The sequence below is a fragment of the Rhineura floridana genome, chromosome 15 (assembly GCF_030035675.1).
Source record: "Rhineura floridana isolate rRhiFlo1 chromosome 15, rRhiFlo1.hap2, whole genome shotgun sequence".
In the NCBI taxonomy this organism is placed as follows: Eukaryota; Metazoa; Chordata; class Lepidosauria; order Squamata; family Rhineuridae; genus Rhineura; species Rhineura floridana.
Genome location: NC_084494.1, coordinates 35,128,184 through 35,155,214, shown reverse-complemented (window position 1 = coordinate 35,155,214; position 27,031 = coordinate 35,128,184). Strand labels below are relative to the sequence as shown.

At 43.7% G+C, this 27,031-nt stretch overlaps 1 protein-coding gene and 1 long non-coding RNA gene across 2 annotated transcripts in view; one reads left to right on the top strand and one right to left on the bottom strand.

Moving 5' to 3' along the window:
* FOXA3 (forkhead box A3) lies at positions 1–26,984 on the bottom strand. Its single transcript, XM_061596313.1, has 2 exons — positions 26,459–26,984; positions 1–2,766 (listed from the first exon to the last, which is right to left on the bottom strand). Exons 1-2 carry the CDS (start codon positions 26,528–26,530, stop codon positions 1,579–1,581), a joined length of 1,260 nt encoding a protein of 419 aa, XP_061452297.1. The 5' UTR covers positions 26,531–26,984; the 3' UTR covers positions 1–1,578.
* LOC133370258 (uncharacterized) overlaps positions 1–27,031 on the top strand; it is a 36,791-nt gene that overhangs the window by 5,398 nt on the left and 4,362 nt on the right. The gene's annotated exons all lie outside the window — the stretch shown is intronic.

Sequence of the window (27,031 nt, the reverse complement as noted above, 5' to 3'; positions counted from 1 at the left end):
TAGGGAGATACAAGCCATGGTTTATTGGTAGTGATACAGATGAGAGAGAGAGATTGCAATCCCCAAAATAGGTTAAGTTCCATTGATATCAATGTAACTTAATTGTGTCTAATTTTTTCTGGACTGTAGTCTTTTTGTTTTGTTCACTGTATACTGTGATTGAGCTGCCAGTTCAGATTTGTGGTTGGAAAGTGGGGGGAGGAAGGGGAAGAGATCTTACTGAGTATCTGGGCATGATAGTGGTGGTTAATTTTTTTAATTTATATCCTCTATTTCTCCTCTGGAGAGGTTGTTGTCCTGCAGAAGGGCTGTAGCTCAGTGGCAGAGCACCTGCTTTGCATGCAGAAGGTTCCAGGTTCAGTCCTTGGCAATGCCGAGTAGGGCTATGAGAGAGCCCCGTCTGAAATCCAAGAGAGCTGCTGCCAGTCAGTGTAGACGGATAGTGAGCTAGATGGACCAATAGTCCGACTTGATATAAGGCAGCTTCACATGTTCACATCCTCAGCCCTGAAAGACTGGGAGGATTATATAGCAAAAATAAATAAATATTTTTGAGGTCTTAAGTGTTGGGAACTAGGAATCTTTGCTGACCATGCCAACAGATCAGATTTATAAAGTCCTTGCCAAGGGGGGTGGGGGAGAAAAGAAAACCCTGAATACCGTTTTGTTTTAATTATCATTAATACAAAAAAAGGAGAGACACACAAACTTGAAACACCCCCCTGAATTGTCTCTAAAGTATGATATATTAAATCAACTCTTACCCCTTTTCCCAACAGAAAGCACAAATATTTAAATATATAAAGCAACTTTAAAAAAAGGTCAACTATATTTTCCCTGCTCCTGTTCAGGCTGAGGCCTAAATTGTCTTGGGGGTAACAAAACCCCTTTGTGTGTGTGTAACAATGGAGTCCAGCCATGTATCATTCTGACCTAAATGGGTGGGTTTGAGAATCCCAAGACAAGTTCAACCGTTGACTGTAACATCTATGTTGAGACAGGAAAGTCAAATGTTCTGGGCCAAGGGATGGTCCCCAGCTTGCTGAAGATTGCAAATTTCCATTCCTATGTTCGTTTTCATGTATTCATGGACATCCAAAGCTTGACTCCTGGATATTTCAACCATCTTTACTTACTGTAAAATTCAGAAAGGGGTCCATCATTTTCAGATGATGGAATTTGCCCTTGGGAACCCATGCTAAAATAAAGCTGAATTCCATGGCCTCTTTTACCCAACTAGCCATTGGTTGATAGCAGCAAGGTGTGTGGACTTGTTCTTCCTTGCTTCTCCCTGGTCATTTATGGGCAAGTGAGTCTATTGAAATGGAAGGCCTCCAAAGGAGCTCTTTGACCACTATGAGGCAATTTCGGTCTTGAGGTCTGGAAAGCGTATGGTTCATCGGTGTCGGATAGACCAGGGCCTCTGGCTTCTTTCTCCTTTCCATTGGCCATGATGTGATTGGATGGCAATGGAAGGGAACATCTTGCTGATGGACTTACTGGTGATTGTGGCATGAGGCTGAGTTTCTTTTGTCTCTTTGGCCTCCTCTTATCTTGCATTGCAACAGGGTGACAGCCTTATGAGGCGTTGAGCAAGGAGCGGCTGTACAGGTTCTGATAGTAGGAGCCAGTCTCGCTGAGCGAGGTGGTTGTCTCGTAGGCGTGTTTGCTTTCCACTGAATGTGGGGAGCTGTAGCCACTGTATGCCATGGCCTGCTCATAGGACTTCAGGTCAATCTTGTGGCTCTGCTCTGTGGACATCAGGTTGGTGATGGAAAAAGGGTGGTTGAAGTTGAACTGAGGGTCCATTTTGAGATCACTTGGAAGATCCAGGTTGGTAATGGAGGTGGCAAAATAGTGGCTATTCATGGACTGGGAGATGGGGGCTGGGGAGGCTTCAGAAGCGGGGGATGAGCCCTGCCCCCCGGAACAATCCAGTTGGACCAAACCTCTTTGCTCCTCAGAGCCATGGGAAGTATCTGAGTGGCCTGACTCTGCCCCTTCAGAGCCTGTGTTGGGGCTCTGGCCTTCCTGAAGACCCTCTGGAATCTTGGAGGCCTGCTCTTGCGTATTGGAACCTTTGGAGTTAGGCTTCTTGGCCTTGTCCTCAATTTTGAAACGCTTCTGGCGCCTCAGATAACAGCCATTCTCAAACATGTTGCCTGAATTTGGGTGGAGGGCCCAGTAGGAGCCTTTGCCGGGCTTGTCTGGGGAACGGGCCACCTTGACAAAACAATCATTGAAGGAGAGGGAGTGACGGATGGAGTTCTGCCAGCGCTGCTGGTTTTCACGATAGTAGGGGAAGAGGTCCATGATCCACTGGTAGATCTCGTTGAGGGTCAGCATCTTGCTTGGGGCTTGCTGGATTGCCATGGTGATGAGGGAGATGTAAGAATAGGGAGGCTTGGCATGGGTCAGTGTGCGCCGATATGACTTGTTGATCTCTTTGGGCCTGTTCATGCTTGATGGTGAGTAGCCTAGTGGGGCCATTGATTGGGTGACATTTTGATAAGGTGACAGAGAGTTGAGAGTGGGAGCCTGAGCTCCCAGCGGAGTCAATACTGGACTGACAGGAGATGCCACTGTCGGAAGGCCCATGGAACTGGTGGCGTTGGTCAGTCCAGTGAGAGACGGGCTACTCAGTCCACTGTTTGGATATGTCATGTTCATAGAGCTGGGGGAACTGAGAGGGTTCAATGTGACGTAGGAATTAATAGGGTTCATAGGCCCCAGGCTGGACGTCATAGTGCTCACCGAAGGAAATACCTAAGGGAAGCAAAGAGAGACTGTCACAAGAGAGACCTTTACTCTGTGGGGAGACAAATACCAAGGAAATGGTCCAAAGTTTAATGCCTTCAGTAGTTACACAGCATGCAGAAATCAATAGGTGAAGCTTTTACCACCACTCAAATACAGTAAAGGGGACAGCTACACCTGATGAATTTCTATTATGCCCCTGACAAAGACACAGATCCCCGCTGTGTCTAAACAAGGCGGAAATGACTTAACAACTGCTTACCACATGAAAATGGAGGGAAAGAAAATAGACTGAGATTTTGACCGCCTTTGTTTGTCTGAGGTGAGCAATGTGAAAGAAATCTACAACATGGTCCATACAGGGGAAATGACAGAAGTACGGAACACAATTAGTGGTAGTGAAGGCCCACCATTGCTTCATCTGGGCCCAAAATGAGGAACAGCCCACCTCTGTATTATCGGGGGGGGTGTCCATAGAACGACCATTTTATGGTAGGAGACTTAAAAGGAAGAGGGACCACCACCACTAACACACAAAATATAGGGGGAAGGGAGCCATTTTCCCACAGGGGAGCACATAAAGTTCTACCAGAACACATCACCACTGTTCTACCAGGGAAAAAGCAGAGAGATGGAGTGCAACTAGGAAGAAAGAGCTAACACTAGACTTTCCACTGAAATTTTGCCTGAAGGAAAACTTGAAGTTAAGGGTTTCTTCCTAGGTGAAACTTCCCTGGTCAGCACAGTCTACAGGGAACAGAGAGGACGAAAGTGCACAGTTTGTCCAGTGGAGAAATTTAGGGAGTTTGGGCTGCCATGGTCCTTTCCTGTGCTGCTGAAGCCTCCCACCCCTTCAAATGAGGTGAGTTGGTGGTCCATGAACCCAATAATTTCCCTCAAGCATGCCATCTTTGTTTACCAATCATTTTATTTGCTCAAAACCACTGAAGGAGAATCAGATGCTTAAGGGCAGAGAAGCAACACCTGCTATTTACATAAGAAAGGGACTTCATTGGTGAAACTATTGATCCTCATTGATAAGTGAGGACTTGCTGCCAACGGATGGGCAATAGCAATCAATACAGTCTGGTGCCATAAGCCTCATTGGCCATATGCCTGGTGTCTGTTGCTGTGGGTGACTGAGCCATAAAATCTATTCACAGAGCCTGTTCTGAAGGTCGTGCAAGGCAGTGCGAAGACATCTATAGATCTGAATGGGGTTTTGTTTAAGAAAGGAGACATGCCTAAGGAGGCTATTGTGTTGGGTAGAGCATTTGCTTTGCATACAGGCAGTCCCAGGTTCAATCCTCAGTATCTCCAGGTAAGACTGGGAATGACCCCTCTCTGAAACTCTGGAGGGCTGCTGTCAGTTAGTGGAGACCAAGGATTGCCAGCATGGTGCACATGGGCACAGTTGTACTATTGACCTCTTCCCCTGGTGTCCACAAAACCTCTGAGTTCACCCCACTCACTGTCCCCTTTGTCATGAGGTGGTGAGGGTGGGTTACTTTCTTCTCTCTTGAGAAGTACATAGAGTTGAAGGAGGAAGTTGGAAGAGTGACACTCTTTCCTACTTCCTCTTTCAGCTCTATGTGCTTTTCAAGACTCAGATTAATTCTACTGGATCTAACTTTTACCCAGATCCCTTGGAAAAGCTAAATGTGAGTGTTCATACTTTTTTACTTTCTGTCTCATTGCTGTGTGTGGGGGTACTGATCCAGGGGACTCGTGGGGGGGGAGTGACTAGATGGTTGGTGCCCACAGTATTGGCTCAAAAATCCAAATGTGCTTACAGGCCTAAAAAAGTTGGTGACCTCTGGGTAGACAGACAGTACCAAATTAGATGGATCTTTGGTCTGACTTGTTTAAGAAAGAAATGCTTTCATCATCCAGCTCCCATCAGCCCCAGCAAGTATGGCCAGTGGCCAAGAATGATGGGAGCTGTAGCCTATTGGCTAAGATCAAGTGTAGTAGTCTAGAAATATCTGATGGGCCACAGTTTTCCCACTCCTGCAACATACATGCCCTGGGTGCCAGGGAGGAAGATTAAGATTAGGATACAAATGTGATCAGTAAGTAAATGAATACTTATATAACCTCATTAACGGCCCTGACATTCCCCAATGAAGGGGATTATTATCCCCCTTACAGAAGTACAGTTCCTATGATTCTTTGAAGGTGGTAGCCTGCCTGCAACAACCTATTTCTAAAAAAAAAAAAAGTATTAGAGACCCAGTCGCCGTTGAACGTAGTAGGATTTCCTTCTGAGAAGTTCTGGGTAAACATGCATAGGATTGGGCAGTAAATTAAGTCAGATGACTTGTTCCCAAAGAATCTGAAGGGAACTCTTTGTCTATCGGTATCAACCTTTGAGAAGCAGCAGAGATTTCTAAAAAACCTGTTCAGTCTTCTCTTAGGGACAGGGCACTTAGCATTTACAAAGCGCTTTTTGAGTGTTCAAAGTGCGCCACATAAATTACTGCAGTAATCCTTACAACAGCCCTGTAAGGCAAGGCAGTATTGTCATCGCCATATTGCAGATGGCCAGAGATATGGAGGAGGAGAAGGAGGAGATAGTTGCTTGTTGAAGGCCACCTAGTTAAGGCTGAGGTAAGATTTGAACTGGGGATTTTCCAGCTCACACTGTTCGTCACTACATTATGCAGGTGGCCTCTCGCTTCATGGACTGGATCCACCTAAAGTAATCCACCCAAATGTTTGTCTAACTGCCTTATACAGCCTCTTTCACTGCTCCACCCACCACACTTACAGTTAAGGCAGCCTGTTCGATTGGTTCACCACTCTTAGAAAATTCCCAGTAATGCAATGGGTTTGCAGAATGTGGGGCAGACCCTGGCTTGAAAGGACACCGTTTCTAGGGAGGGAGAGGAGAGGCAGGTGGAAGAGCCTCCCTTCTTCACCAACCAAAATATGTCTGGGATAAATGTACCCTGGACAGGGACCATGATTGATTCACTTTTGATTCGTAGGGGTGACTGCAAATCCCACACAATCCCATCATCCCAGTCTGATCTGGGGAAAGGAAGAGCTACTGTTTTGCTCTAATGAAAGCTCCTCTGTGTGTGACTTTAGGACCAGGAAAGGTCAGAAATGTCCTCTTCTATTCCTCTTCTGAGGCCAGTGTTGTCCTCCAGTCTAGAGATCCTCACAAGCAATTTTGGGAAACTGCCTTCAAACGTGCATTAGAATCTGCACACAGTCACACTCAGCTGTAGAGAGTTGGGCTGGGGAAGGGGAGGGATGAAGTAGAGGATGTTCAGAAGAAGTAGCAGTCATGTTTAACCTGAATCTTTTTGCAGTCTGCCGTCTGAGCCCATGCCTTTATACAGGGGTTGCTGTGCTAGTAGTCTCTTGCAAGAAAAACAAGAGTCTTGTAGGCCCTGAAAAACTAACAGACTCATTTTGGGATAAGCTTTTGTGGACTACAACCACTTCATCAGATGCATAAAGTGTTACCCTGAATTACACAGGATGACCATGTGTGTGTGCCTGCACCTTTGTGCATCTGATGGACTGTCTGCAATCCATGAAAACTTATGCCAAACCCGAGAGGTTGTGTACTTATTACAGGCTTAAAACGCAGCTAGGCTGTTCTTTTTCTCAAGTTGGATCAAAGCTGGTTTGGAGAAAAATGCATCAAAACACAGTATTTTATAAGAAACAACAGGGTAAGTAGAGGATAGGTATGGATTGTAGCTAACGTGTGTACACCATTTCCCAAACCAGCAATGGGAGTGCACTGGATGCAGTTTAAACGGGAGCGTGTACATAACCATATAGACTAAATTTGTTAGCCTTTAAATTGCCACAAGACTTTTTGTTGTTCATGTCTTTCTAGTTACATCTATAGTGAGACAGCAGCTAAAACTTGGAGAACTACTTTAGCTGCACTCAAATCCAGTAGGACTTCTGACCTGTTTGGTTTTACACCCCTACCCTATGATATGTTAGTGTTTTGCCATATTTTGTTTTGGGCTGCTGTTTGAGAAATATACAAGCCCAAACATCAGCTGGGTTCATGGAACTTGTTACACTGTTTGCTGGATTGCAGCCATGGAATACAGCTTATAAAACATCGGCTCAGTGCAGATGTATGAAATGCTGACTGATCTCACCATGGTTAGATGATTGCCCCCCCCCTTTCCCTGTCCTCTTCCTCTCTTGTATGGACATTCCTCTCTCCCTTTGAGTTTTGGAGCTAAGTGTGGTTAGTGTTGTGTTTACACCAGCATTTCCACTAACTGTTGCTGGTGCCAAACCATAGTTAGTAACCACGGTTCAAAGTGGGCCTGCAAACTGTGGTTTAGGCTAACTATGGTTAGCACAAATGACAGTGTAGATGTTGCACTAATCAGAATTATCTCTGAAACTCAGTGCAGTGGGTGAGTACCTGTGTTAGAGGGGAGGAGGAAGGAGAACCATAAAAGCCCATGGGTAATTCCTTGATCTTCTGAGCATAGTTTGGAGGTGGGGCAGCATGATGTCTACACCAGGGCTTTGTAGTTTATGTGCTGGGACAATGTAGTTTCCTCCTAAGACCTTAAATTAAGATATTTCTGAAGCAACACCTAACAGTATTACAAATGTCTGGAAATGGTCCTAATACTTACAATATCAGCACTTTGAAATTTATTTATTTATTAATTATTTTATTTATATCCCACCCTTCCTCCCAGCAGGAGCCCAAATGAGTGTACTAACAAGTTATTTAAAACAACACACAGCCAATAGAATGCAAATGCCTTGGATCACAGCCTATGTAATAAAAGAAACTCTGGAAGAACCTCCCTAGGATGCTCAAGGGAGCAAAGAATGTAATTGGTTTTGAACAGAACTGAATATAGGTGTGAATGTATGCATTTAATTGTAGGGTAGGTTTTAATCTGGATCTGGGGACTCTAATCTTGTCTGTAATATATCTTCCTTCTGCAGCATCAGAAATATTCTTAATTATAGATCAGTGTTTTGATGTGTGTATGAAGAACTTGTAAAAGAAGACTAAGGCTCTTCCACATGGCATTTTATTGTAGACTCAATGCTACTCCCTCTCCACAGAGGTGCATCTTGCAACTAGTAGTAAAGTCTACCCTGGGACCTAAGGGTGAAGGGTGAGTTGTTAATAATAATAATAATAGTAATAATAGTAATAGTAATAATAATAATAATAATGCAGATTTTCTCAGCCTCCACACAACAGTGTCTTCATCAAAATGCTATCCCATATATTCCCCCCAACATTTAATTAAAACTGGATTAAATGGGAAAATAATATGGGATGACATTTTGATGAAAATGCTGTCACATGGACACTGCCAAATTTGCATGCATGAACAGTACCGAGTTCCCAATAAAACACCGTGTGGAAGTGCTTTAAGAAACATCTCCTGGAGACAGTGGAGGCTGGTGGCTCTAATGTCAGTGGGCAGTGAATCTTGCTCCAGGTTTTTGCCCAAACTTTCAAGAAGCTGTCCAGTGTGCTGAACACACTGAAAGAACTAATTCATGCCTGCAGTCAGGAGCATTAAAGACTGGATTTCTCCCACTCAGAAACAGTTTTATGGGTAGCAGCAAGGGCAATTCCACAGGGACTCTGTGGACCTCCAGATACTGTTGGACTCCAACTTCTATCAGCACCAGCCAGCATAGCCAATGGTGAGGGATGATGGGAGTTGTAGTCCAGCAATCATTGGAGGGTCACAGGTTCCCCATCTCTGGATTATGCTGATGTGAATTAGGATCCCCAACCAGCATATAATATATGGACAGGTGGGGAAATCCACTATATTCCAACCCTGTAACTGGTCTATAAAGGTTGCTAACACTTTTATGGCCCCTATGCCTGTGCCTTTTAACAGCATGCAGAAATTTGGCAGGTGATATTTCCTCACCAATTTCATCCCCAGGTTCATGGATACAGCCGGTCAACAACAATGGCATCCTTTCGAAGCTTTTGGCTTCACCTCTAAATCGAATCCCCAATAAAATGAATGTATGCAAATTCGCACTTATTCAAATTTTGCAATGCAGTTCTCTAACCAAACCATGTTTACAAAAATGCATATGTTAGGGGAAAGTGTGCATAAAAATGAATATGTTAGTGCAAATAATGTACTAAAAAGCATTAAATTAGGAGAAAGTTTGCAAAAATGTATATGTTAGTCAAATGTGCATCCAGAAATGTGAGTTAGAGAAATTCATGCTGAAATGCAGAAGAATTTTCATGAGAATTTCCTATTTTAAAAATTGGCACATTGCTGCAGAAATTTGGGGAACTGAATTTCAGATTGGAAAAATGAGAACCTGAGAGAACCGAAATAGACAGATTCTTCCATCCCTAGTCTTTGACAATCAGGAAGTTTTTACCATTGTATTTGTTAATAATGTATTTTGCTATGTTTATGTAAGCCCGCTTGTGAGGGTAGATATCCTGAAAGGTGTGGGATAGAAATCTAGATAGTAAATAAATAAGCAGAGAGACCAGAGGCAAAACCACAGCGAATCATGGTGAGGACTGGAGAGAGCTTGCTTCTACTCTGTAGTGTGCACTAAAGTGGCAGTTTGGGTGAAATTTGCATGCAGAATTTTTGCAGTGTCCACACAGTTGGCATTAAAATACTAGGCAGTATTACCACTGGATTTACCTTTTCCAGGGAACAATTCAGTGAGTTAACTATGTTGTCAACAGCCCATTTACGCTAGTGGACTGTACTGAGCTAGACCCCGAAGGTCTGATTTAGTTCAAGCCAAACTACACATTATTTTGACGTTCCATGACTGGAACTCCAACACAACTTTGTTCAAAAAGCAAACACAGGGAGGGGTAATTGGGGAAAAGAGGGTCCAAACCTTTTCCAGTTGCAGACTTATTTATTTATTTGATTTATATCCCACCCTTCCTCTCAGTAGGAGCCCAGGGCGGCGAATTTGAATCCCAAGACAACATATAGTTTGGCTTTTAAGGTAGCTTCTTGTAACAGCTCTCCTCAACAGAACTTCAGTTCAATCTTCGCCAGCCTAGTGTCTTCTAGATGTTTTGTCCTACAACTCCCATAGGAGTTGGGGGGGGGAACCAGGTTGGTGAAGGCTGCTTTAGAGGGATTCCTACTTGGCCTGTCCTCCTCCATCTGCCTTGGGTGTGTCTACCTTGCAGCTTGTTTTTTTTCTGAGCCAAACATTGTAAATCTTTTTTAGAATGAGTGAAGGAGATTAGCCCGCTCCCATCCAAGGTCAGCTTCCTATTGTTTCTGAAAAAGCAAATGGCTTTTGAACCTTCTTTCATTATCTTGGATTAAAGGGAGCTGTTTCAGGGCCGTTCTTTAACTCCTTTGTCAGTGGCTGGAATTTTATTAGCCAGATGTTCCTGGGGTCCAGTAGGAAATTTCCTGCCCCCTCTCCAGGTGCGTGCAACCCATTCTTGTGCAGGATGTGTTGAAATGAATAAAAGATGCAATCTACGTTGCTTTGAGAGTCAGTTGACATTTTGAGACAGCATGTTCCCACTGGTGTTTACAGATGTAAAGTGTTGAGAACAGATGTGTGTTTGTAAATTTGTGGGAACACGTGCAGTTTGGCACGTATTCACTGTTTACAAATACACAACTATGCCACACACTTCATTGTGTTTACTGGTGTGGACACCAATATGTATGCAGCAAACACAATTTGCCACATAAATTGTGAATTGGCTTAGACATATCAGTTTGCATAGCTGTATTGATTAGCTCCCTTACTCCAATTCCTGCCAATTGTATTGGGGCTTCTACCTGCCCAACTGCTGGCCTAGAGATACCCCCGGAAGGTGATGGCTTAGAGCAGGTGTAGCCAACGGGGTACTCTGTAGATCAGCCTTTCCCAACCAGTGTGCCTCCAGATGTTGTTGGACCACAATTCCCATCTTTCCTGACCATTGGCAATGCTGGCTGAGGCTGATGGGAGTTGTGGTCCAACAACATCTGGAGGCACACTGGTTGGGAAAGGCTGCTGTAGATGTTCATGGGCTGCAACTCCCATCAGCCTCAGCCAGTATCGTTCCATCAGGAATAATGGGAGTTGTCATCCAACAATATCTGGAGGTCACCTCATTAGGTAGCCCGGCTTAGAGCAGCCTTTGCCAACCTGGTGCCCTCCAGCAGTTGTTGGACTACAGCTCCCATTCCATTACCACATGCTGGCTGGGGCTGCTGGGAATCATGTCCAACAACATATGGAGGGCACTACTTTGGCTAACCCTGCCTTTGTGGTCTGAACCCTGATCTCCCTAGTCCAGATCTAAATGATGGTCCACTGCACCACACACAGTCTCTTTCTTTGGATATATTTTTCTGTATAGGAAATAAATCTGGAGGCTCTTACTTTTCACTTAAAAGAAAAAGTAAAGTTTCGAGCTCACAGGATTATCAAGAAATGTTTAGAAATTGACCTTGGGGACCTTCATGTTTTCTGTCACAACCAGGGTTGAACAAAAGTTAAAATTCTTTTTCTAGAAAAGCTGCGTTATCCTGTGCACATAGGTTCTTGAGAGCCCACCTCACCTCTTCCATCCTTTTAATTTCTAATTAGCAAGATACAGCATTTTCAGCTACAGGTTTTGCAAGTTTGGGGACGCAGCAGCCTTAATTGCAGCAGCTCAGGAGAGTGGGATTTAGATTTTCCATGGCCTCTCTCGTTTCCCAGATAGCCCCAAATCCTTTCCAAACAGCAAGGCAGACGCTGGGGTTGTGCAAGCTAGACTGGGGCCGTCACCCCCTCACCCTCCCCCCCTGGACAGGCAGCCTTGGACATTAGAACCAGTTGTTTGCATGGGGGGGGATGGCAACCAGCCCTGGCTTGGTCCTTACCCAAAAGGACAGAGGGATCTCTCATCCCCCGCCTCCCCTCTGCCCTGTGTACAAGAAGACCTTTGAAACATGACAACAGCAGCATCAAAGCCCACCCCTTCGTTGGGAAACTAGGAGTCAAATCTATTCCCTCATGCAAATGAAGAGATAGGGTTGGTTTGCAAAATCTTAAAAAGCATTTTGCCCACGGAAGCCCAGATTCATTAAACCTGAATAACCACCATGGCTTGGCTTAACAGCCAGACAGTGCAGTCCTAGGCAAACTTAGTCAGAAGCAAGTCCCATTGTGTGGATAGGATTGCAGCCCCAGCCACAGAAGTACCTTCATGATCACCCAAAGTGCAGCAGCAGCAGCATTGTTCTGCCTCCCTTTTAAAAATATGCCATTATCTTTCTTTAACATCAAGCTTGTGAGTAGGGACTGTCCAGTTTTAAAAGGCACCTGGTCTCTTTTTAGGCCGGGGTAGCTATCCGGATGTTGCTGGACTACAACTCTCATCATCCTTCATCGCTGACTATATTGGCTGGAGCTGATGGAAGCTGGAATCCAGCCGTATCTAGAGGGCTACAAATTCACATCCCAGTTTTAGGAACTTGAAACATTTGATTTAGGGTTGCAACATTTAGTGGATTCATTGGTTAGATGAATAAATTAAAATTCATTTTGATGAACTTAAAAGGGGGCTTCTGATTAATCGGGCAGCAAATTTTTAACTTTTGAATCCAAGGACTTTAAGTTTTTAATACAAGTTGCTTGTGTAACTGCACACGGCAAGTGCTATCCTAGAAGAATTCTGTCCTGTGTGACAGAGAAGCAGGAATGCCTCTTCTGAGATCTGCTTGCAATATCCAAAAACAAAGGAAGTCTGCTTTTTTATTTATTTATAACGGTTTAATTGTTTCATGTGCAAATTTATCCAGTGTAATTGATCACTTAATTAATTGCCCCAGGATGCAATCCTAAATACACTTATCCACACCATACATTTAAAGCACATTCAACACACATTTTAACCATATGACATCCCTCAAAGAACTGTGGAAACTGTGGTTTGCCCCTTACAGAGCTACAAATTCCTAGCAACCTTAACAAACTACAGTAACCATGATTCTTTGTGGGAAGTCATGTGCTTTAAATGTGCGTTGAATGTGCTTTAAATGTATGGTGTGAATTGAGTAAGCACCACTGAAAGCAGTTATTTCTAAATAAACATTGACAAATTCACACCATACATATATCCCACTATTCCACTATTCCACCACTTCTCAGAATCCTGGGAAGTGTAGTATGTGAAGGCTGCTGGTAGTTGTTAGTTGATTCCTATTCTGCTCATAGAGCTACAATTCTCAGAGTTCTCTGGGACTGACTGTTAAACCACTCTGGAAATTGTAGCTCTGTGAGGGGGAATAGGGGTCTCTAAAAACTCCCATTAGCATTCACAAGCTATACTTTACAAGATTCTTTGGAGGAAACCATTACTATTTAAAGTGCAATAAATATATGGTGTGAATGTGGCCATTCACAGAATTACAGTCCACAGTTGGAACTTACTTCTACTCTGGGTAAAGATGCATAAGATTGTTACTGCTCAGTTTCTTTAATCAAGTGATCTAATATTATATAAGCAGGTTTATTATCATAATTACTGTACCATCAGGAAACACAGAGCTTTACAGAATAACAGAAGCTCTCTGCACTGAGGAACCTACAGTCTAAATCAGTTTCCCCCAACCTGGTGCCCTTCAGGTGTTTCAAACTACAACTCCCATTAACTCCTGATGGGACCTGTAGTCAAAACATCTGGAGGGGACCAGATTGAGGATGACTGGTGTAAACATATAGGCTAACTATATATTGAACCAGTGGTTCTCAAAAATTTTGAACATGAACATCTTCTATACTTTGTCTGTTTTATGATACCCATGGTGGACAGGGGTGGGGGGAGGCTTTAATTGCCAAGATACCCTCCTTGGTTGGAACTTTGTGCCTCCTTCAGGTGTCACATATGCCCCCCCAGCAGCCTGCCCCATGCAGTTTTGAGGCCCCTTTTGTGTTGTGTGCAAATACATGCAACAGAGCCCCAATGTTGGCTGTTTAAAAAGAAAAGTTGGATGCAAACACCTAGACCCTTGGGCAGCAGGTTAGGAGGGACTGAGGAAGACAAAAGAGGCAAGTCTGTTTGGGAGGAAGGGCAGGATATAAGTTTAAATAATAAATAATAAATTTCATAATAAATAGAATAAGTGAGGGGCACAATTACTAAAGGATGAATGAGATCATCCTGCAGCAATGTGCCAATTAAAAAACATTCTTCTGCATATTAGCATGAATTTCTCTAAACATTCATATTTTTCTATGCAGATTTGATTAACATACACATTTTTGCAAACTATCCTAATCTAATGCTTTTTAGTACATTATTTGCATGAATATATTCAATTTTATGCACACTTTCCCCTAACATATACATTTTTGTAAACATGGTTTGGTTAGAGAACTGCATTGCAAAATTCAAAGCAGTGCGAATGTCGCACAATCTATTTTAATTGGGGATTTGATTTAGGGGTGAAGCCAAAGGCTTTGAAAGGATGCCATTGTTGTTGACTGGCTGTGTCCATGTACCTGGGATGAAATGGTGGGGAAATGTCACCTGCTAAATTTCTGCATGCCAGGTTGCTGTTAAAAAGCACAGGCGTAGGGGCCATAAAAATGTTAGCAACCTTTATAGACCAATTACAGGGTTGGAATATGATGGATTTCCCCACCTGTCCAGATATTACATGCTGGTTGGGGATCCTAATTCACATCGGCATAATCCAGAGATGGGGAACCTGTGACCCTCCAATGATTGCTGGACTACAACTCCCATCATCCCTCACCATTGGCTATGCTGGTTGGTGCTGATGGAAGTTGGAGTCCAACAGTATCTGGAGGTCCACAGAGTCCCTGTGGAATTGCCCTTGCTGCTACCCATAAAACTGTTTCTGAGTGGGGGAAATCCAGTCAATGCTCCTGACTGCAGGCATGAATTGGTGTTTCCACCATGTTAAGGACTGAAAAGTAAGGGCATAGTGATCTGCATCATGCCCATTTATTCGGGAGATGCACATCAGGAATAACATCACCATCCTTTGTGTATGTCAGCCCTCCTCTGCTGGCTGGGGCTGAAAGGAGTTGTAGTCCAGAGCATATGCAGGCACCAGGTTGTGGAAGGCTGTTGCATGTTCACTTTCGCTAACAAGGGCTGCAACTCTAATTCTTCCTTCAAATCTCTCCACAAAACCTGCTTTTCCTACTTTGTGATTTGGGAGAAGCAGGTGTTTGTTACTCTCTTCCCATCAGCATTTCCCTGACTGAAATCCCACCCCCGTTCCCCACTTGCAAGCTGCTATTAACCCATGGAGGGGGAAAATACAGATATCTTTCTACCTGTCTTTGTTCCCCTCTGTGAATGACAACAGCTTTGGTGGGAGGGATAGAAATGATGCTGGGGGTGAAAGGGTTAACTTCCCCTGTTGACTCAGCAACCCCCCCCCCCCGGAAGATTCCATTACAGCATACTCCCATGTCACATCTAGCTTTCTTATTATTCCTCTTACGAGAAAAGCCATAGCTCAGTGGTAGAGCATCTTGCCTTGCATGCAGAAGGTTCACTCCTCAGCATCTCCAAGTAGGGCTGGGAGAGACTCCCTGTCTGAAACTCTCGAGGGGTGCTGCCAGTCCGTGTAGGCAATACTGAGCTAGATAGATCAATGGTATGATTCAGTATAAGGCAGAAATCCTATATTTCTAAGTAGGGCTGGAAAAGAGCCCCCCGGGGCACTAACTTTCGAGAGCCTCTGCCAGTCAGTGTCGACAATAATAGAGTGGCTTCCTTTATTCCCCAATGAACTGAAGTCTTAAGTATGTGTAATTTGCATGTACTTTGCACTCCACTCTCTACATGGCCCTCTGTTGTTCTCTGCATTGTTAAAATTTAGACTGTAAGCCCGTTAAGGCAGGGACCTAGGGTTGTATCCAACTAAGCTACTCAGAGTAGACCCATTGAATTGAATGAGCCTAATTATGCCTTAAGTGGATCTATTTGCAGGACTAGCATTTGGTACAAACCCTGCCCTTTTTTTTTGCATACTCTATAAAGCCGTACATGGAAGGAACCGTATCAGCATCAACATCATGATGGTTATTCCTAGACTGAAATCTGGTCCTGAAAATAGGTTTAGGACCTAACTTTATTTGAAAACTGGCTCAGATTAAACTCTGCTACTGAGTGGAATCCTGCCTTGCTCTGATGGAATTGGTTGAGCCCAGAATCCCCCCCCTTCCCAACCATATCCTGTTGTCACCTTCCTCTGAAGGACAACCCATTGGCTCCTGGAGAAAGTGTACATCTTGCTCAGCAGGTGTCTGTTTGCTCCGTTCCACCAAGACCACAGAAGGTGCTAAAATTAAGTCACTTTTTCCTGCATGGGAAAGTTTGGGCCTATTCTGAACACCTGGGGGCTGGGAGATATGAGGGACTGGGCCACATGGGGGAAAGAGAAAAGAGCCCTTGTCTTATAAATGGCTGTAGGTGCCAACTCTGCCTGGCCTTGCATAATTTTTTTCTCTTCAACCAGCCCCCAGAAGGACTTCAATGGAGAGTTGGCAGAGTTTTCAGAGTTGGCCTTTCCCCTGTGCATTTAACAGCAGCCCGACAAATAGAAATTTAGCCAGTGAAGCTTTTCCCATTGCATTGGTTCCATGCCAGGAAAATATTCTCATTCTGCATTTCTGCCAATCAAGTCACTGCTAAAGACACAGGAGCAGGGCTAGTAACAAAAAGTTGGCAACCCCTTTTCTAGCCTTAGACTTCTACCAAGGCCAGCTCTGTGACAAATCATGTAATCAAAAATACCAGATCAATACATCTGAAAGAGATTACTGAGTTTCAGAATATTCCTTTGGATTATAAAATCCCTTTAGACCAGAGGCAGCCAACATGGTGCCCTCCACATGTTATTGAACTACAACTCCCATCATCTCTGACCATTGATCATGCTGTGTGGGGTTGATGGGAGTTGTAGTTGAAAACATCAGGAGGGCACCATGTTGCTTGCCTATTTTAGGCAAACTGGGTCTCTAGCAACAGCAGTAATCAGTGTTAGTTTTTATCTTATGCATACAGGCTGAAGGTTAAAAAGTATTCCACTGATAATTGTCAGCACGTTCTGATTGAAATAGTCATGAATGGGATTGGGAGATTCTATCTGTCCGTCTCCCTCTATTTTATGTCTGGGGGAATAGAGGCTGCAGTCCTAAACACATGTGCTGCCACTCTGAAACATATTTACTCAGAAGTAGGTCCCACAGCATTCACTGAGACTTACTACAACGTAAATACACAGAACCACATCCTTTTATTGTACCTCTCCCCCTTACCCTGCCCTCCCCAAGGCTAACAGCATACCCCCAGTGCCACAGGTTTGATCCAGGTCTTCTCCCCTGCCCCCCACTATATTTGTACAAAGAAAATGACTTTCACTGTTCCTCTCTCAGATCTACTGACCCACTAGAAAAGTAATTTTCTTATCCACCCTTTTATTTCCAGTTACTGCATAACACCCTACATTTAAAACACATTTAAATCACATCTTTCCCCTCTCCCCTGTCCAGGAATCCCTGGGACTGTAGTGTATCCCTCACAGAGCTACAGGTCCCAGCACCCTTAACAAGACACAGTTCCGAAGAACTGTGGACTGTCATCTATGAAACCTTATGCCACTAGTAATCTGTTAGTCTTTCATGTGCCACATGACTCTTCTTTGTTTTTAATCCAGCCTAGTGCTGTGAGGGCCTGGAAAAAAATGGGAACCCCCCCCCCTTTTCCCAGTTTTTTCCAATTTTTCGGGGAAAAAGCTGGAAATATTTTTGGGGAAAAATGTTTCCCAAATTTCTGGTTTTCCCCCCAGGCCTTCACACCTCTAATCCTGTCTAGTTATCATAGGAACACTGGATAATTTACAGCCCAGTCCTAAGCAAGTTTAATAAGTCCCATTGCACTGAACGATAGATTCTTCTACAAGGGGCCAAACTAGCCAGGGCCTGTGCGATCTGTGAGAGGATCTCCTAAAGGGCATTTCTAGCAATCACTATCAGTTTACTGTGTGTGCAGCAAATTTCACCTTTCTGTCCATTGTAACATCTCAATATTAACACCCCCGAAAGTGTGGATGAGTCAGTCAGTGAGTTCCAAAAATCGTTATCTTCAAAATAAGTAAATACATAAATAACATTCAAGAATAAGACACTGTTTGCTCTGCACACCTAAATCTAACAAATTTTAAACTTTGGCATTTTTTCAAAGAACTTCTAATGTATCATGTCACCAGTTCCCTTTCATTGCTTTCGGCCACCACTGTTGTGGATACTCTGTTTTTATTGTATATTTTGTGATTTGTTTATTTTTAAAAATATATTATTTTTACATCTGTGAGAACTGCAAAATAACCTGGGTCAAGAAGGCCCTTTGTTATTTTCTAGATCCACCCATTTTAAATACTCTTCTGTCTAAGGTTCTGTGCAGTTCATTCGCACAAAGATTTATCCCACTAGGTGTGGGGACCACACAGCTTTTCATAACATAGCTGTTGCTGCATGTAAACCCTGCCAGGCCTTCTGTACTTCGCAGTAATCCTTCCTACCACCTCCCCTTTTGAAAATATTTGGCTGCCCTCAAATAGGTTCTGTTTCCAGTATCAGTGACAGCTGATTTATTTTAGAGGGCGCTCTCAAGTGAGGCACTGTCTGTGGGCTCCCTTAACCTAGAACAGATGTGTTGTGTTGCAAATGGGGAATTCTCTCTTGTGCGTTACACTTTACCTTCTTGGGTAGTACATAGGAAGTGAAAATGTCAGTGTGTGGTTGACAGTGCCCAACAACTAATTCAGATTAATAAAACTGGAGTAGTTTTGTCTAGAGTAGACCATCTGCATCTATTGTAATGGTGTTATCTTTTTGATTAGATTGGTTTCTGATGCTGTTGGAATAGGCAGATGCTGAGAACATGAAACAACTAGGGCAGTCTGCTAAATTAAGGATTGTTTAGCTAGTGTCTCTTTTAACAACACATTAAACAATTACTAAAATAATGTGCAAGCTTTTGTCTTATACAGAACTCCTCACCAGCTAGAATTAAAATGTTAATTCAGAGGTACTCTAACAGCAAAGTTACTTATTAACCCAAGTCTTTTAAGAGACTCACATAGAAAGTGGCCCAATCGTAAAGACTTCAGCAATAAGATAAACCTACATTAACCTGTGGGAGGAGTGACTCCAAACTGTTGCAATGACCCACAACGTCAATTCAAATGGTTGTTTGTAGAACTGAAAATTTAAAATAATCTTAATCAGTCGATTCTGACTTATGGCAACCCTATGAATAGGGTTTTCATGGCAAGCGGTATTCAGAGGGGGTTTACCATTGCCTTCCTCTGAGGCTGAGAGGCAGTGACTGGCCCCAGGTCACCCAGTGAGCTTCATGGCTGTGTGGGGATTCCAACCCTGGTCTTCCAGGTTGCAAAAAAAAAAAAAAGATATTAAAGTTGCCTATTTACAGAGTTTGCACATGGCTCCTTTCAGCTATGGTCTGAAGGTACATAAACCCAGTTTCCTGCTGAAGCTAAGGAGGGTCAAGTCTGGTCAGTGCTTGATTGGGAGACCGCCTGGGAACCATATGTAAGCTGCCTTGGGTTTCTATCAGGAAAAGAACGGCGTGGTTTAAATGAAATAAATAAATAAATAAAAGACACCTGCAGTGAGGTTTTGCTATTAGGCCCATTTACTTAACACTGAGTATTTGATTAATCCATTCATTGGGAGGTCACCTAAACATCAGCAGGCAGTCCTAATTCTATTACCTTCTTTTATAAATGCAAATAGTCTATCCCAGACAAAATTTCTCTAGTCTGATTAATCTGAATTACTTCACCAAATCAGGAATGACTGCCATTGTGCAATGGATCATTGCATAGTGCGTTGACATGTGGATTATTTTATCTGTACCGCTGAATGAAAAGAAGTCAGGGGAGGCAACTGCCCAAACGTAGGATTCCCTTACTGCTTCTTTTTCCTGCTACATTGGATCATTTGGGTGCAAAACATCATCATACCCTTTGATAATTTGAACTAAATTTACTACTTATGTACAAAGGCACATTTACCAAATGGAGACTTCTTGGCTGGCTATTTCTGCAGGGGAAAGGTGGGGTTTCTAAATTCTAGAAACCTAAAAGAATCTGTCTAATAAGGCAGAGGCGGGCTGGGGGTGTACTCAGATATTAAGCATTCATTTATACTGTTCTAGAATCTGGCCCTTGCAGGTCAGTGCTATTCCTGATTTACCCTCATTGATTTGCCACTGGGTTCAGTTGTACAGGATTTAACTGTATAGGGTTAGTCCTATACTACAGGATTGGTTCTGTAGTTAGTCCTAACTGACTTCAGTTGTGCGGCCCACCACACAACTGTTCTTAGGCATACTGCTGGTTTTTTTTTTTAATTGCTGGCTTTGATCTTGTTATAGTTTTGTGATTTCAACAAGTTTTTTCTTTTCTTTCTAAAACAAATTAAAAAACTTAGCTACCTTGGTGGAAAGGTGGCATATACATCTTCTTTAAAAACAGAAATGCATGCTTAGCTGATTTTTCACATTCCCCTCTTAGTTCCCTTGCCCACTTCTGCAGACCTTGAGGTTCCCCCAAGCTTGCAGCGACCTCTCTTTGGTGCATGGATGGTGCTGGCCATGACAGAGATGTAGCCAGCCCTGTGGTTTGTCCCCAGGAACTTGTAATCAGACTTCCCGCCCCTGGCCATAGAGGCTCCATTCTGTCCTCCTGTGCGTGTGTTGTGTGCCTTCAAGTCGATTCTGACTTATGGCGACCCTATGAATCAGCGACCTCCAGTAGCATCTGTCGTAAACCACCCTGTTCAGATCTTGTAAGGTCAGGTCTGTGGCTTCCTTTATGGAATCAATCCATCTCTTGTTTGGTCTTCCTCTTTTTCTACTCCCTTCTGTTTTTCCCAGCATTATTGTCTTTTCTAGTGAATCCTATCTTCTCATGATGTGTCCAAAGTATGATAACCTCAGTTTCATCATTTTAGCTTCTAGTGATAGTTCTGGTTTAGTTTGATCTAACACCCAATTATTTGTCTTTTTCGTGGTCCATCCTCCATGAAATCAGAATGGCCATAGCATCTACATGAGTCCTTTCTTCCAGCAAGCATGTAAAGTAAATAAATAAATAAAACTAGAAATTAAGATAGAAGTGTTATCTCTGTGCTAGTGTTAATAAGCCAGTGAAGTCACATGTTCTAAAAAGGCAAAAGGTGCTGGCAATGTGTGGAGGGGGCATGTGGATTTGTAATCCAGTTATACTTTAGGCCTGTACAGATAGGCTTAAGTGAATGTGTGAAGGGATGGTGGTGGAAGAGGATTCCAGTCACGCCCACTGGCTGTGCCCTTGACCTTCAGGTGTTGTTGTGAAGAGCCTACACTTATCAGTCGATGCAATCCCAATTTTTCCTCCTCTTTGCCATTCTGCCCATTATTGCTCTATTCTGCACAGGGGCCAGGGCTATAGTCTTTGCCCCGTTGGCTTAGAAAATGGCCACCAACTTGGATGGCTTTAAGAGAGGATTACACAAATTCATGGAGGCTTAAGGCTATCAGTGGCTACGAACCATGATGGCTACGTTCTACCTCCACGGTCGGAGGCAGCGTGCCTCAAAATGCCAGTTGCTGGAAACCACAGAAGGGGAGAGGGCTCTTGTGCTCAGATCCTGCTCGCATTGGGGCATCCTCCCATTGGGGCACCTGGTTGGCCACTGTGAGAACAGGACACTGGACTAGATGGGCCCCCTTTAGCCTGATCCAGGCTCTTATGTTAAAGCAGTTTTACTGGGTTTTACCTAGCTAGTACCGGTAAAAGCCATAGCCCTGAAAACTGTACAAATACATGCCTAACAAATGGTGGTGGTTGGGAGTTGCTTTTTCCCTGCTTGCAATGGGAGTGCCTGACAGGTTGCATGGAAAACTCCTTTTTTGAAACTCACAGGTGGGGTCTAGAGCAGTTGGCACCAGAGGACACTGTCTCTGCAGCCTCTTTTATGCCTCCTGGGGGGATAAATGATGGCTTGATCTTCGAGGGGTAATTCTAACACCAAGCTAGTATCTTCAGCCAAGTGTAAGCCTCCCGTTGAAGGATTAGGTCTCGCGGTAAAGCAATGGCTACCTCCATGTTTGCTGCCTTTTGATGTCAGGTGAATTCCATCTTCTGGGGTTTTGGACCTGGTGCATGTTTGAAAGTGCAGCTGATGGTGATGTGACCCAACCTTTGTCACACCCAGGGGTGTAGTCATCCGGGGTCTTGGGGGGTCATAGACCCCTTACGTTTCTGGGAGCAGGGTCCCAGCAGGGTCCCTGTGCCTCCAGCATTCTACGAGCCAATCAGCATGAAAGGGGAGTGTGTTAGTCACTGAGAAGAGTCTTCTAACCTGCTTCCTTGCCCTTTCCTGCTGATTGGACCCAATCAGAGTGAAAGGAGGTGAGTGAACCACCGAGAAGACTCTTCTCAGTAGCTAACACTCTCGCCTTTCATGCTTATTGTCTCCTTGGGGTGTCTGTTGTTGTGGAAGAAGGCGTTAACAAGGATCTCATTCTCAACCACTAGCAAAATAAGAGGGGTGTGTGTACAGCTGTGACTAACATGAAGGGACTCTGCACTTCTGAATTTTCCACTATGCTACTGGTCACACCCAGTCTCTACAAAGTATGGGTGCACAAGGTCTCTCTCGGTTGTGACTTGAACAATCCTGATGCACCTTCCTGGCACTTTCAAGTCTAGCCTGGTCCCCAAGACTAACTTTGGCTGCCCTTAGCTGGATTATCAGTGTTTTAATAAGTTTCATCCTTGTGACTCTTCACCCCTGAAAGCGTTCCTTCCTTCTTGAGTGCAGCGTCAAGCGATGGTCTCATGGGGGGGGGGGGATGAGCAATCTAAGCTGATGACTCACCTCAAATGGACCTTTTTGAGGCATCAGATATCAACTTAAACATGACATTTTTCACACATTCAGCTGAGAACTGTGTTTTTGGGGGGGGCTTAAAATTACATTTATATACTGGTGCCTAAGGTGGTTTACAAATTTTAAAATATCGAAAACAAATCATATACAATATAATATATGTTAGCTGTTACTTTAGCTTTGTTGCTAAAGCAAACCCTTCCTGTTTCCTAATCATCCTAACTTTCTTTAGCTGTAAACCTACGGGCAGGATTTGTTCTTTTTATTGACATTATCATTGACATTATCGTGCAGTGCCTGGCCCCTGAGGCAACGTTAATTTGCCCCATGGGTCACTTTTAACACTCTCCTGCTTTATTTATGATCTGCATTATTCTACCTTTTGTAAATTGCTTACAGATCTGTGCATATAGTGGATTCATAAATATTTTAAATAATATATATATATATATTTATATATATGAAGAAAGGTTGCTGGGAAGGGCCATAGCTCAATAGAAGAGCTTCTTCTGCTTTTGCATGCAGAAAGTCTCAGCTTCAAGCCCCGGCATCTCTGGGTAGGGCTGGGAAAAGAACCCTTCTTTGAAACCCTGGAGAGCTGCTGCCGGTCAGTGTAGACGATACTGGGCTAGATGGACCAATGGCCTGAGTCTATGTAGTTTAAACCATGCTGTGATAGAAATCGTTAAAATAAATACATAAAGAGGAGTCATCAAATGACAAGAGCTTAACCGACGTGTGCCCATGTTTGCCAGGGGATTGCATGAAGGCTGCCCCTAATTTGCAGAGTGTTTGGTAGACAGGGTTGTTGCACGAAGGTGGCTTTGGGCTAGGAAGGAGAGGGCTACTTTTAGAGGTGGGTGCTCCAAAGTTGAGAGAACCAGTGGGCAGTGTCCCACTCTGAAAGTGTACTCCCCTCCCCGCATGTGCACACACTACAGAGCAGCCTTCTCCAATTTGGTGCCCTCCAGATGTTTTGGACTACAATTCCCATCAGCCCCAGCTGGTCCAAAACAGCGGGGGGGGGCTTGCTTGGTGCCTGCCTTAAGGTCTTTTCAGCATTTGGCAAATATCTTCTTCTTCTCAAAGGCTTTTTAAATTTGATGATTTCCCAGCCTGCGTTGCACTGGTTTTTTAATACGGTTGTTTTATTCTCGAAGGTTTTTTTTTTAATTTGCGTGATCTGCTGCTTGGTATTTTATTTTATTTTATTTTTAGATTTCCTTGGTTTTATCTTGATTGTTTTAGCACTGCTTTGTAGAATTGCGTTGCGGATTTTTTGATTCTAAAATGTTGGATAATATTTTTGTATGTTGCACAGAGAACGACAATTATTGGGAGACTAGTAGATAGAGCAGATAAATAAACAATAACCTTGGCAGCACATGTGTAGGAGGCAGCAGTAGCCCCATGCGGAAACAACTTTGCCCTAAGAATATATTTTCCATTGGCTATGATATTGGGTGTCCTGAACGTATCGCCTTGTTGGATTCAGTCCAAAGATCCGTCTAGCCTAGCATTTTCTTACTCAATGTCTCTGGGAAACTCATAAGAGGGCAGCCTAAAGGTGATGGCCTTCCTTTGTTGCTAGTCCTCAGGGTTTTGCTTTCAGTGATATGATGGGGCTTCCATTTTAGATCTCATCATGACGGTGCTGCAGGGATTTACATAGTCTTTCTGCAGAGCTGCAGATATGAGTAGCTGTCATAGGCTTTTTTAGAGACTTCTGCTTGAGTAACTTATGCACAGAAAGGTTACAGCCAGAATGGATGCCTTTGGAGCAATCATAGCCCTCTGTGCATTGCTGAGAGAGAACAAGGAACTGGGTGAGAGAGATAGGCATAGATCTGGGCCCTTTTGTGCAAAAAGGCATGTTCAGATGATGGAGGAGGGATGTGCACTGTCTTCACTCCTAGCTGGACACTGCAGCATCATGTGCAAAGCACAAGAAATGGCCTAGAAATAAACAAATATTTGGTAGTCGTTCCCCCTCCCCTCCAAGCAGGGAAGAGTTATTCCATAAAGCCATGGTTACTGGGTGTATATGCATGGGGCCAGCAGAGATGAGGGTCAGAGGTGCTGGCAAACTCCTGCTAAGTCCAAACTGTAGGGTTTCGTGACATTCAAGAAGGCCAGGACCTTGTACCCTATGTGGGGACTTAAAACTCAGTGAGAGAGCCCATATTTTGCATGGAGAAGGTCCCTGGTTCCATCCATTCCACGCCATCTCCAGATAGGGTTGGGAAAAGACTTCTGCCTGAGACTCTGGGGAGTTGCTGCCAATCAGTGCAGAGCAGACAGTGCCAAGCTAGACAGATCAGTGGTCTGATTCGGTGAACTTTGTATGTTCCTGCCTGTGCACTGGCTGCTTATGGAGCCATTTTGGAAATGCGTTGCGAACTATCCAACACTTATTGGAAGCATTAGCCTGAGAAGCAAAGTGTTGGGAGTGTCAGTTTGCTTATTTTATAATCACATTGACAGCATTTTTTCTACCTTAAGACCCTATGATCACAATGTTTATTTATATAGCAGCAACAGTTGTGGAAAAAGGAAGAAAACATGGTAAAGTTAATGGTAAAGTTTTCTAACTGGTGTATTAGTGATGTATTTTAGCTCATTTTATCCTTGTTTTTAATGTTTGTTTTTGTAAGTCGCTTTGAGTTCATTTTTCTGAAGGAAAAAAACGACTAACAGCAACAACAACTGCGGGAAAGATGGCTAAAAGAAAGGTGCTAGAAAAATGTAGCATGAGAAAACTGCTCTTTTCCTTTCTTTTTGAGATGGGACTTTGCCACCATCACCACAAAATTAACACACTACGTACACTTAAGAAAAGGCTGACGCCAAGATTTTTGGAAAACTGAATTTCATTTGCTTAACGACTTGGAATGTGAAATACCAAAACGGCGTGAATCCTTATGCACTGTGATTGACCATTTTACAGGTTTTCTTTAAAAATGTTATAGAATGCAATAATAAAATGATATAAAATTATGACCAGGCAGATACAGGGTGTGTGTGTTAGATACGTGATTCAGCCATGATTGGAGGCTGTACATAAACCGTTTAATACCAGATGGTGGGGCCTTCTAATGGCACCTGGGGAAGGGCTGTGGCGGCTCACTGGCTGAGCACCTGCCTTGCATGCAGAAGGGCCCAGGTTCAATCCCTGGCAGCATCTCTAGGTAGGGCCAGGAAAGATTCCCTGCTGAAACCCTGGAGAGCTGCTGCCAGTCAGTGCAGACAATACTGAGCTAGAGGAACCGACGGATTGGCTCGGCATCAGGCAGCTTCCTATATTTTCTATCTGGAATAGTGGAATAAGTGGACCTTGGACCTGAACTAGGAAGGCAAACTGTAACATTCTTAAGCATTCCTAAAATCTGCAAGAACAAACTGCTGTACTAAATTACGCCCTCTGCTACCTTTCCCCTCATTTTACGTTGTCACCAGGTAGACAAGTCAGCCAGTTCCGCCTGCCTGGTGAGGATGGCCACTATAGTTCCTTATAACAATGGGAATGTTGAGCTGCATATTCTAATGTACAACCATGGCTAGCTGCAACATTGTGGAAGCACAGAGTACTCTCCCCCCCCCCCCCGCCTGCCAGATCACAGTATGGTTGAGTCCTATAACTAACATTATTTTGTATGCACTCTCCAAATAAAGATGGAGTGCAAATTCATTCCCAGACCCAGCCAGCGTTGCTTCTTTTGACCTCTAAATCCATACATCGATTCCCAAGTTTGTTTATTTTTTTTCACTTGGCACCTACCTCCGTGGGTTCGTTGTAGTATGAAGTCCATTCGGAAATGTCGTGCGATTCCATTTTGACAGAGCCCAGCATTCCAAAATCCCAGTGAGGAAAAAAAAAGGAATCTTGCGAGTACGTGCTTATTGTTTTTTTAAAAAAAATACTGGAATTGCTTTATTTAGGATTTTTTTTGCTACTCAAAAATATATTCTTTCTGAAATTGAGCCCGAATCCACCCAGCAAAGAAAGTGGTGATCAAGTCTGATGCTTAATTAACCGCCTGCCACCTTTCCTCTGCCCCCCCCACCCAAAAAATGCACAGTGGCACTTAGGGAGCAGAGTTAAGGGAATCAATAGGCGTCCATGGTGTAGAACGAAGTGAGGCAATCCATCCAAGGTTGGGACATCAAGTCTGTTGCGGCTTTCACCAGGTAGAGATGTGTTTTCGTGACGCTCCTGTTGGCCACTGCTGTATAGACCTGAGCTGCTGCGGGCTGTCCTCAGCTTGTCTCCAAGTAGATGAAGGGCTGGCCCTCTGGACAGAACCAAGTCTTTATAAAGCAGCCAGGCCCTTATCCCAATACTCCGCCCGCT